Raw genomic sequence first — 13,038 nt, forward strand, 5'->3', positions numbered from 1 at the left:
GTTACAGACTTGGAGATCAATCCTAACTTCACCAGGATCTTTCTTGGCCCTCCGCTGATCAAGCTGCCTGAGAAGATCATTCAAGATCTCTCAACTGATCAACACTATGGCTATAAGCTGGTCTGTGCAATCAGGGATGGAGTGCTTTCTGCAAGGCTGGCTCTGCTGGAGATTGGACCGGTAAACCACAGCCGCTGGCTCACCACAGCAAACAGACTCCTCAGGCTCTGGGTGTCAAAGCATCAACTTAAAAGAAAGAACCTGAATAATCTACAATGCATTGTTGAATTCATCATTGGAGTGTATTATCCATGTTGGTTCAACATGAAGGTCAAGCACTCCTGGATGGAAGGGCCTAGGCACATCCTGTTTCAGCTGGACTGCCTCAAGTCTCAGAGGAAGGAGGTGCTGGATGTTGTGATGCCAACTGTGAGAAGATCTGCTTGGTATGCCCACAGTGAAGCCATCCTCCAAACACTGCTGTGCTCTGAGGATCAAAAAGAGAGAATTGAGGGGGTGGAGAGAATCCTGGCCATCAGGGGAGAGGGGGATCCAGACACTCAGCTGGGAGACTCCTGTGTCAGGATCAGAAGAACACCTCACATCAATAGTGACGCTTCCAGCATTGGTGGCTTAATCAGCTGGTCAGAAGATTTGTCAGAGCCACCTCTCACCTGCTCCCTAAGCACTTCCGAGGTGAAGAACTTAATCAACACCCCCATGGAGGTTCTCGACTGGCCTTGCCACACACAAAGCATTGAGAGGGTTGTTAAAATGGTGACTGAGGCCTCTGCTAAGTACTTTTCAAAAGAAAAAAGGGATGGAGGGATCAGGGCTCAGGAGACCAGCAGGAGGCTGATGTCCAAGAATGAATCCAAGCAGGACTTGTGCAACCTGATCAAATTTAAGAAGATAGAGGATTGATGGAGTCCCATGGATTTTCTCAATACATTGAGACGTTTGTTAAAATGGTTACAGAGGTTTCTGCTGAGTAGTTCTGGAAAGAGCTCACCTATTTATGGCTGACGTTGACTTTAAGTTTGTGTTTGTAGGTTGGTGGCTAAAGCAGTACAGTAGGAGATCTTGCCATCCAAGAATGAGTCCAATCAAGATATTGGAACCTGGCAAAGTTCAAGAAGTCAGGAGATCGAGATTTAGCACTTAGGTGTTTGTGTGCATTACAAATACAATTTATTATTGTTAGTATTATTATTATTGATCTTTGGAGTTGTATCCAGTTATATACAGTTCACTTGTTAATAAATTTGATGGCTTTGTCATTATAAATGATTTCCCATATATTTTTTATCTTTGCAATTTTGTAATACAATACCAATGGGTTCAAATGGTAAAATCAGCCATTTTGAAATCCAAAATTATGCAGGTTATATTTATCCTATCCCAAAAATGACCTCATATTTGAATTCCCCATTAAGAAACACATCATTTAGACACCTTGCATGTTAGGATTTCCTTCAGATTCATGTTGGCATCCATGTATGGCCAAGGGGTGAAAAATGGTAAAATCGGCCATTTTGAAATCCAAAATGATGTAGGTTAGAGTTATCCTATCCCAAAAATGAACTCATATTTGAATTCCCCATTAAGAAACACATCATTTAGACACCTTGCATGTTAGGATTTCATTCAGATTCATGTTGGCATCCATGTATGGCCAAGGGGTGAAAAATTGTCAAATCGGCCATTTTGAAATCCAAAACAATGTAGGTAGGAGTTATCCGATTAGAAAAATAATCCCATATTTGAATTCCCCACAAAAAAACACATATTTTAGACACCCCACTCGATTGATTTTCCAAAAAAAAAAAAGTATGGCCCGCCCTACTATACTATGTTATTTTATTTCATACTTATCTTGTCTTGCACAGTCTCTGGAGCGTAACAGTAAGAAGCATTTTGTATAAAAGTATTCTGTACTTCTGTATGACAACTATTAAAGAAACTTGAAACTTGGTATTTCGGCAGATTGCTTTAGTGACCATTGCATGGTGTTCTGCATTTGGAAAATCAAATTACCCAAACTTCCCCCAAAATTCATAAAGATTAGGCAAGATAGAAAAATCAATGTTGATGAATTCATTAATGATCTAATTTCAGTTAACTGGGACCGATATCAAATCATCTCAAATGTTCATGAAGCTTGGGAATTCCTTCACACGGAACTAACCAGAATTATCGACAAACATGCTCCATTCAAAACTATCAAAGTCAAGGGTAGTCACCTTCCATGGATAACTTCAGACCTCATCAGGTTTAGGTTTAGGTTTAGGCAGAGCACCTTCAGGCAGAGAGATAAGGCATGGGCCACATATCGTAGGACTAAGGATCATGCAAACTGGGAAACATACAGACCGCTTAGAAATAAAAGTAAAATATTGACTCGGAATGCAAAATCAAATTATTATAAAGAATCTCTCAACTCTGATTTTAAAAACACTAAACAATTTTGGAAAAAAATTAAAACTATAACTAATTCATCTGATAAAAATATTCAATGTAATCAATTAAAAGTTAATAACACCATATTGCATAATCCTCTTCTTGTAGCTCAAGCCTTTAACCAACACTTCTCTTCAGTCTGTACTCCCACAATACCGGATCCTTATGTCATCTGTAACAATGCACCACCTTGCAACAGCTCCTTCTCGTTCACGAAAATCTCACCTATTGATGTTCTGAATGCCATAAAAGACCTCAAAGTGTGTAGTGGCCCAGGCCTAGATGGTTTAGAAAGCAAATTTCTTAAACTTGCTCCACACATTTTGATGTACCCCCCTATGTGATCTCTATAATCTGTCTTTATTATCACATGAAATACCATCTATCTGGAAGCACTCAAAAATCACTCCTCTCCACAAAGCAGGCAATGTACTAGATCCAAATAATTACAGACCAATAGCAATTATCTGTTCCATAGCAAAAGTCTTTGAAAAGTTAATTTATAAACAACTGTCTAATTATCTCAGCAACAACAATATTTTATCACCTTCACAATCTGGTTTTCGCTCCAATCATTCCACAACTACTACTTTATTAAAACTCACTAATGATATATTTTCTTCATCTGGTAATGGTAATCTCACTGGTGCAATATTTATTGATTTAACAAAAGCCTTTGATTTGGTCAACCATTATCTCCTATTAGACAAACTGTACGCTATTGGCCTCTCACACAATGCCCTACTTTGGTTTAATTCATATCTGCACAACAGAAAACAATGTGTTGCTATACAGGATGGTAGATCTGAATTGGCAGTACAGGAATGTGGGGTGCCACAAGGCTCAACATTAGGCCCGCTCTTGTTTTCAATATTTATTAATGATCTCCCCTCAATTTTCACAGGTTGTAATACTCAACTCTGTGCCGACGACAGAGTGATATATACATCTCAAATTACCTTACCTCAAATTCAGTCAACACTGCAATCAAATTTCAATAAACTCGAATCATGGCTCTCGGCTAATAAACTTTTAATCAACAAAACTAAAACTAATACTATGCTCTTTGGGACCACCCGTAATCTTGCATCCAAAACCATTAATCAACCATTTAATATCACTTGTCTGGACGGTACACAACTGCATAGAGTTGATCACATTAAATACCTTGGTCTATGGCTTGATTCAGAACTCTCATATAAATATCACATTGATAATATTGTTAGAAAAGTCAACTTTAGTGCTGGTGTTCTCTACCGCAACAGAAAATGTTTCACACTCCCTGTCAGAAAAAAACTGGTTCATCAACTAATTTTACCCATCATGGATTACGCTGACGTAGTTTACCAAACTGCATCTAAAACCAACCTTCTTCCACTAAACACACTATTCAACTGTCTATGCAGATTTGCTCTTGGCTGCCCATATTTGACACACCACTGCACCATGTATGAAAATCTTAATTTGCCAGCTCCCACAGTAAGACGACAGCAGCACTGGTTACAGTTCATTTTTAAATGTATTCACTTCAATTATCCGCAATATCTCAAACAGTATATGGACCCTTTCACCTCTAGACATCAACTGAGACACTGTGCACAGCTATTTTTTAAAGTTCCAACAAATGTAACTACCTCAGTTGGCAAAAAATCATTCATGTTCAAAGGTCCATCTGACTGGAATAATCTCCCAGTTCATATTCGAGCTATAACATCCTCACAACTGTTTAAAACTGCGCTGTCCTCTCACCTTGAGATTACTTGTTCATGTTTCCATTTCCACCAATAATAGTATATCAGATCTTTGAAGCAATCACTTAAATATGTGCTCTGTGTTTTGTTGTTTGTTTGTCTTATGTTCCTCTTGTTTGATGTTGTTTGAACCTGTTTATTATTAATTTTATATTTGTTTTGTGTTTGGTTTTTGTTTGCTTCTTTTGTTTTGTTATGTTTAATACATACTAATTTATGTATTTTGTAAGCTGTGGACCCCCTTGAAAACGAGATGGTTCATCTCAAGGGGTAATTCCAAATAAAGAATTTCAATACAATACACATACACACAGTCCTCATATCCCTCCTAGTTACACATACACAGTCCTCATATCTCTCCTAGTTACACATACACACAGTCCTCACATCTCTCCAAGTTACACATACACATTACACACAGTCCTCATATCCCTCCTAGTTACACATTCACACAGTCCTCATATCTCTCCTAGTTACACATTCACACAGTCCTCACATATCTCCTAGTTACACATACACACAGTCCTCATATCCCTCCTATTTACACATACACACAGTCCTCATATCCCTCCTAGTTACACAAAGTCATCATATCTCTCCTAGTTACACATTCACACAGTCCTCACATATCTCCTAGTTAGTTACACATACACACAGTCAGTGGTGCGTTGGTGATTTCATACCTGGTTGCACTGTTTTAATGACGCATGCGCATAAATGTTCCCTCGCGTGCGCACAGACTAAAGACAATGCCTAATTGCCTCTAGAAATGGAATGTAACACATTTCATTCACAAGTTTTGTGTGAATGTATCTGAGGACGTATTTGAACACCTGAGCTATTGTTATGCAAAGTAGCCAGTAGGCTTGGGCGGTATTACGGTATACCGGGGTATTTAGAGATACCGACGGTATTGAAAATCAATACCGTAAAAATCACAGTTGGGGTTCAGTTTCTATTTACACTGTAACAGAGTTTCGACTGCATTGGTTGTAGTGCACACACACACAGCAGGGCCAGCAGAGGGCAGGGGAGGCGGTCCGTATTTCCCGCACAGAGCTGAGCTGAGCAAGATGGCGGCAGCATTGGCTATTGTGAGTCACGTGAGGAGAACACAGAGGTGCGTCACACTAACCTGTATGCATTTCCTCTATCTCTGAGCAGACTGCTAAAGCAATAATAATAATACGTTACCATTGAACGATGAAGCGTCGAAGTTAACCACGTCACTCCAGCCCACGATGAGCTCCCTGACCACAGATGGCTAACGTTTTGTCAAACAAGAGCTAAACTTGCACACACTTGTCGCATTTGGACAATTAAAGGACTGGAGTCTGTTCGGATTTAAGCAAAACCCTCGCCGCCACGAGTCGCCAGTGACTTCATCCAGCACAACGAGACTACGAGAGACGGAGGCACTTCTTTGGGAATGTAATATAAAACGGGGTGAGTGAGTGTTGACATTTTTTAATCCTAATGCAACTGGCTCACGTTGATACGATGGTGCCGGGCTGCCGGCTAACTAGCTACCGTTAGCTCTTTCAGGTTGAAAGAACAGCCCTAATCTCAACGTGTTTCAATATAAGCAAGCGTTATGTATGGTGATAATAACGAGTATATTGTTAGCTCCCCCCCCCCCCCCCCCCCGCGCTGATGAAAATGAAAGTCATACCGTATACCGGGGTATTAGGTCATCAAGGTATGACGGTATGAAAAAAATGATACTGCCCAAGCCTAGTAGCCAGGTGGGTACTTGGCGAGTGCAGCGCATTCCTGTGTGCACGCGCGTGCATGTGCGTGCGCATGCTTCTGCTCACAGAGCTGGTTGCCCGGCGTGCAACCCCGTCCCATGACCAACGCACCCCTGCACACATTCCTCATATCTCTCCTAGTTACACATTCACACAGTCCTCACATCTCCTAGTTACACATACACACATACACAGTCCTCATTATGCATTTCATCAGAGAGGTCAGAGCACAGGGTTGCCTGCAGTGCAGTGCCCCTAGAGCCGTTTTTGAGTTTCAGTGCCTCGCTCAAGGGCACTTAGGCAGTTTATGGCACTTAGGTACCTTATGGTGGGCAGGGCACCATAGATGTGATACCAGCCACCCTTTAGTCAGCGGCTCACAGCTGGAATACACCTTCCTGTCAGTGGCGGGGATCGAACCAGCAGCCTCTTTACCTCCAGGCCATCCTGCATCATCATAACATGTGTTTAATGTTGCTTCAATCAACAGTCATTTCATGTTGTTATTGTTATTAACCTTCTGTAGTGTGGTTAACCGTCTGTATTGTCGCAGTGAAAGGGTTAACCCTTTGGTAGTGTGGTTGTGAAAGGGTTAACCCTTTGCCATATGACAGTGGAAGGGTTAACCGTATGTATTGTCGCAGTGAAAGGGTTAACCCTTTGGTAGTGTGCTAGTGAAAGGGTTAAACGGTAGGCACACCTACACCACCTGTTCTGTGTTCGCAGCTGTTTACCATGGAAGTCTTCAGGAGGAAAACTGATGTAGTCGAAGAGACGGAGGAGACGAGAACGGAGAGACAAGAGGGTGAGAACACGCAAGAAATGACTATGAACCATATATATATATATTTATTTATTATTTATTTAATTTAGTTTGCAACAAAGATCTTAAATCATAATAATAATAATAACTTTATTTATATAGCACCATTCATACAGATTGCAGCTCAAAGTGCTTTACACAAAAAACTAAACAAACATAAAAAGAAACATTAAGGTGATAGAAATTGTAATAAAAGAATTAAATAAGATAGTAAAAATAGCTAAATAAGACAAACGGTGAGACAATAACACAAGACAATAGTAAAGACTGAAAGGTAAAATAGTTAAAATAATAATAATAGCCAAATTAGACTGTAAACAAGAAAGAATTAAATAACATTAAAAGACATTAACCCTTTCACTGCCGCGCTTATGTCGGGCCTTATACCGTCCTCTGCCAGCTCTATTTGTCTATGGAGATGTTCCCCTTCTTTGCAGGGCTATAACTTTTTAAATTGTATTGCTAAATTGACATTACTATGGCCCATACGAACGTCAAGTATCTATCGTTTAGGATGTAGCAACGTTCTACTTTTTCATTCACACATTCATACTAAAATATGGTCTAAAGTATAAATATGTTTTTATCGTTTTCTGCAGCATTCCATAGACCATGAGTTATAGCCACAAATACATATATTAGATCATCAAATGTAGTTTGATACCGATTGACGTCAGATAAAAAATGTCAATTGTACAAGGTCCTAAGCGTCATGCCTCATCATCTGCTGGTGACCGGAGGGGGGGGGGGGGGGTTATAAGTCCGTGGCCGACGTTAAATGATTCATGTAGTATGGGCGATATATATATATATCAGAGCAGATTATACGGATAATAATAATCAAACACGCTGAAACTTACCGCAGCTTCCTCTGACCGTTGTGTGATCAGCGTGGAGCAGAAAGATCGCTATTATGGGATGTTGTTATATGTGATCCATTTCCAGGTTGTATAATGCTATATACGTCCAAATCATGTTGTTTATTGAGTTATTGGCAACGGATCGCTATCCAGTGTGTCGAGCTGGAGTCCCGCTAGCGATAGCGAGTGGCCAGACGAAATATGGGTGAGCACCACTTCCGGCGCGTCACTTCCGGTTTTGGCGATTCGCCGATCGGCCACCAGATGGCGGTCTTGAACCGTTGGAGAGTTGAGAGGAGATCAACAGCAAGTCTCAAGTCTCCGTGGGTGAAATATGATTGCCATGACAGATTTTTGAAATATTGATCTCAAAGACGCTGTAAAACGTCATTGGCAGATTACGCATGGCGGAGAATGACGTGTTAAGTCGTCCTTGGCGATTAAAGGGTTAATAAATAAGACATAAAAGACAAATAAATAAAATTATAAAAACAACGTAAAATAATGATACAAATAATAATAAAATATTTAAGTGAAAATAATAGAAATAAAGAAAAGACAATAAAATAAATTAATTTTATTTAAAGGTGTTCTAGATAACATTTAGGCACTAGATGTTGCACTACTAGAGCACCAGCATGTTATTTATCCAATTGGGTGCGTTCCACATGGGGAACTGTGAAGTAGGGAGGGGATACATGCACGCAACAACATTCATTTTGGATGTTTGGATCAGTTCATCAATCAATAACTCTTTATTTATTTTGGGGGGCGGGGGGTACTTTTATTCCGTACCTTTCTAAAAACCTGTTTATTATTATTTTTAAATGATTACATAAAAATGGTATCTATAGCACCTTTAAGCCAGATGCAAAACGACTATGCTGTGATTATATTGCATGAGCCGTGGCATGATGGTGAGCCTGCTGGCCACCCCAGGGTTGAGATGGAACTGCAATCATCTTTTTAATTGCCTGCATTTACATAAGGCCTGAACTGGAATCGTCCCTTTAATTGCCTGCATTACATAAGTCCTGAACTGTGTCTCCCTATAGCAGTTCAGAGGGATGCCGGTGTCCTCAGCACAGATGACCTCAGTATCCTACATGAGTCGGCGAAACCCCAGCAAGTGAATCACAATGCTGAGCTGTCTCCCCTTCATCACAGGAAGGATGAGGAGGAGAGCTCTGTGCAGCCACCATGCGATGTAAGCATGTCCGGCGTCAGACACGTCGACACGATGCAGATCAGTTCTCCTTTAACTCATTGGACGGCGACAACGCTTATATACGTGTTTGTCCGACAACTGTTAACACTTTCCGTGCCACTCACGAGATTTCTCTGGTTTTTTTATAGGTGGTTGCGTGCCACTCACGAGATTTCTCGGAATTATTAATCTTTTTTTTTTTTTGTGATCTGAAAAATTATTGCATCACCCGAGCCTACCCGAGTATAGCCGAGCTGCGCCGGTGATCACTGTGGAAAAAAGCGCCCCCTGTCGTCTCCCAGATGACATAAGTGAGTTTGGAATGGACTCAATGAAAATGAATGGGGAAAAAAATCCGGTACTCCACATTTTCCAGTTCACTGATCCAGCCGGGGTTACCACAGTTCATTCTGGAGCCTCAGATCCCCGCGGATCATGGAGATCTACAGTGTCGCGTTGGATCCATACACGTATCGATTTTTTCGAATGGTGATCAGGAATTGGAATATACCAGTTGGATACCATCTGATGTCAGGTAAGGACTCTATGTTATCAGTGGTAGGATAATCGGAGTAAGTTTGATGAAGTTATAAGCTGTTTTGTGAAATGTCTTCTTTCGGTTTCACTGTAAAAGTCTGTGAGGAAATCAACGGAGCGATTATCAGTGCGCGGCCGTAATGTGCTTGCGTGCACGTATAATATTGATCATCTAGCGTTTATTTGAAAACGATTCATAAAAAGGCAGACGAATATCAACGTTGTGGAATATTCCACTAAAAGACGATTTTCATAGAATGCTCCAGAATTAGCTGTTTTTTATATCAAAACGGGGGCTTTTCTAACTGCTCTGAAACGGAAACGACGCGATAAAAAAACAATCTGCCTTCACAGCACTGACTGGAAAATAGTCTTTGATAATGCGATGGGCAGATTAGACACATAGCCATAATTTAAAACATAGATTAGGCGATATTAACGTTAACATTGGCGCCGATGGTGGCATTCAAGCGGTAAAACGGAAAACCAGGCGTGGCGCTCAAAGTGTTAAACGGCAACCACGTATATATATATTATTTGATCGTTATTTCTTTTATTCGATATTTCTATTCATTACAGGCCCACTGACTCGGGGTTAACATTGAGAATCGCATTGAGAATGCCTAGGTGCAATACCGGCCGCATCACGCTAGACGTCGGTATCGAGCACCCTTTCTAACATTGTATCCTGAGCTGTGGGATGGCCCCAGGTCTCGGGTTTCATTTTTCCTTCTCGGGCGAGGCGAGCGGTTCTGCCGGTTACATTGAAGCCCGTCAAATATGCCCGATCCCTTTGTTATGGTGGATTATGCCATCGAGCAAATGGACATTGGATCTACCAGATGGCGATCAAGAAATTGGAATATTCTTTTTGGATTATTCCCGGCCACAGGTAAGGGTGATTTGACGTCAATTTTAGCTTGATCCTGCAATGCTTTTACACCGATCGGGCTGATAACCGTTTTTAGTGTTCAATGCAAATGCCATTACTGACAATCAAATAATCCGAAAACGACGCCCCCCCTTTCATGCATTCATGATGGAACATAATAGCTATGATCTAGATTTTATTTCGGGATAATAGCGTATACAGGTAAGACATGGCAACGTGTACAATGGAATCTACGTATACTGCCATAACTAAGCATTTCATGAATTACCCTAGACCGCTCTAAAACCATACCACCACAGTATAACACGGGAACATATGGATGGAAAAATTATCTCTTTTTTTGCATCGGAAGAAACTCAATGTCAAATGACTATAGTATTGTATCCATGGCTATAATATAGAATATAGATTTAGCTCTACAAACAAGGTGACTAACTCCCATCGTTTACAGTGGCAGTAGCTACCACAGGATAAGGCTAATCCCCGGCAGCCAATGAGTTAAGTAAGGGATAATGTATAGCTATACTCGGTCATTGTCGCAAAATAATTGACCGACACGGAGTTTAGAACACAGAGGCGCCGCGCAGAGGTGTTCTAAACGCAGTGAAGGTAAATTATTTTGCGACAATGACCGAGTATAGCTATACATTATCCCGCTTATTACATGGCTAACTTACTAACAATATACCTAATTCATTTTACACCATCGACAAGACGAGATCAAATGCAAACGCAGTTGTTCTGTGGCTCTGCTGTCATCGCAGGTTTGGACTTGATTGCACTGATGAGTGCAGCTGTGCATAATGGTAATGCTTAGCTTTCGTGACTGCAATCAAAATGCTTGATTGTGATTGGTCAATAGCGCTCTGTTACCCGTATCAGCGGTGATTATTGCGCGTTGCCCATGGCAGCGGTCAGTTATCGAGAAATAATTCACTGCTGTCAGGGGCAACCGAGCGCTATTGACCAATCACAATCAAGCATTTTGGCGAATGTTAAAACGCCATGTAATAATGATTGATAATTATGTTCTACTTCTTCAGCTCTTATTTTGTATTTCCATCCTCCTCTCTCAGAGTGACAACAGGACGGACTTCTCGCTCGCGGAACTTCCATCAGAGGTTTCCATGTGTGTCCATCCCTCAGGCTTGGAGAGTTGGACTCCGTCAACTATCATACACACCCAGGTGCTTGGAGCTCTCTATCTCACACACACACACACACACACACACACACACACACACACACACACACACACACACACACACACACACACACACACACACACACACACACACACACACACACACACGCACACCTATCTATGACACAAGTACAAACAGGTGCATCTCAATAAATTAGAATATTGAGGAAATAGTATATTGGTTGCCTCCATGCCACAACGCATTGATTCATGCAAAAGTGTTGAGTACAAAATATTTCAAATTAAGTATATTATACTTTCCAGTAGGCCGACATTTCTGTAATATATATATATATATATATTTGTTATTGGTTTTATGTAATGTTAAAAATTTCTCAGATACTGAATTTGGGGTTTTCATTAGCTGTAACCTGTGAGTCAAAATTGAAAGAAATAAAGGCTTGAAATATTTCACTCTGTGTAATGAATCTATATAATATACGATTTTCACTTTTTGAATTGAATTACTGAAATAAATTAACTTTTTCCTCGATATTCTAATGTATTGAGATGTATATCTAGCGTGCTACTGACCCTGGGATGTGGTCCCTTTTCCTAAACTGCAGTCAATGCTGGACAGCCAGGACGTCGAGGAGAGGAGTATAACCAGCCGAGCGCACAAGCTTCTACATATTCTCCAAGTAAGGACCCTGAGGATATATGGTCAGGTATCATTCATGATAGACAGAAGGTTTTCCTCTGGGTGTCTGGCGAGGGTAGAGGTCGAAGCACTTGCCTACCTGCCTGCAGAGACCCAGAACAATTGGCAGTGTTGGGGTGGGTGGGAGGCCGTGGGGTGTATGAGTCCTGGTCGTTACTATAGCGACTCCTACAGGTCGGCCAGTTCGACGGGGAGGTGATCTGGAGAGATAACGTGAACCTCCACACGTGTTACGTTCTCCAAATGAAACTCCTCGCCCTCAGGTGAAAGGTATTCAGGGTTCGCACAAGTTGAAGTGCTTAAAGTGCTTGATTTTTGACAAAAAATAAGTCAAGGCCTGGAATTCCTTGAAAACAGCCCATTTTTTAACAAGGTGCTTAACACATTGGTCGCCAAAAACGACTTATGCCGTTTTTGCCCGCCATGCGTTGAACGCCAACAACGGCGTACGCCATTTTTGGGATCAATATTTAATTTTTTCGCCATGGCATTCATAATTCATCCAGCCAACCTCCGGACTCCAGCGGGACCCTGTATGAGATTGCAACGCCTCAATACCGCCGCCTGGTGGATGGTCGGGCGAGTTACACTCTCGCCAAAACCGGAAGGGCCGATCGGTGCGTCGAGGAAATCCCTCCGGCAGTCACATCTTGTTACGGGACTCCAGACAAACACTATTGTGCATTTGGATCGCTTTCTAAACTTAATAATCGATATGATTTTGGCATTTATTGCGCCATACAAACCGGAAATGGATGTAGGAGATCGGCGTCAAATAATTGGGATCTTTCTCCTCCAGTCTCATCAGCGCACGGTAGTGTTGTCACGATACTGGAATTTCGACTTCGATACGATACCTTGAAAAGTATCGATATTTTCGATACAAAAAAAA

At 41.2% G+C, this 13,038-nt stretch overlaps 1 protein-coding gene across 1 annotated transcript in view; it reads left to right on the forward strand.

Moving 5' to 3' along the window:
* rad21l1 (RAD21 cohesin complex component like 1) overlaps positions 1-13,038 on the forward strand; it is a gene marked incomplete at its 3' end in the record, with an annotated part of 61,409 nt that overhangs the window by 43,133 nt on the left and 5,238 nt on the right. Inside the window, exons 11-14 of the mRNA XM_084333567.1 lie at positions 6,689-6,767; positions 8,701-8,852; positions 11,358-11,468; positions 12,052-12,126. Of these exons, the coding sequence (XP_084189693.1) occupies positions 6,689-6,767; positions 8,701-8,852; positions 11,358-11,468; positions 12,052-12,126 (417 nt within the window). The remainder of the gene's footprint in view (positions 1-6,688; positions 6,768-8,700; positions 8,853-11,357; positions 11,469-12,051; positions 12,127-13,038) is intronic.

The sequence above is a fragment of the Notolepis coatsorum genome, assembly GCF_963971535.1.
Source record: "Notolepis coatsorum genome assembly, chromosome: 17".
Taxonomy (NCBI): domain Eukaryota; kingdom Metazoa; phylum Chordata; class Actinopteri; order Aulopiformes; family Paralepididae; genus Notolepis; species Notolepis coatsorum.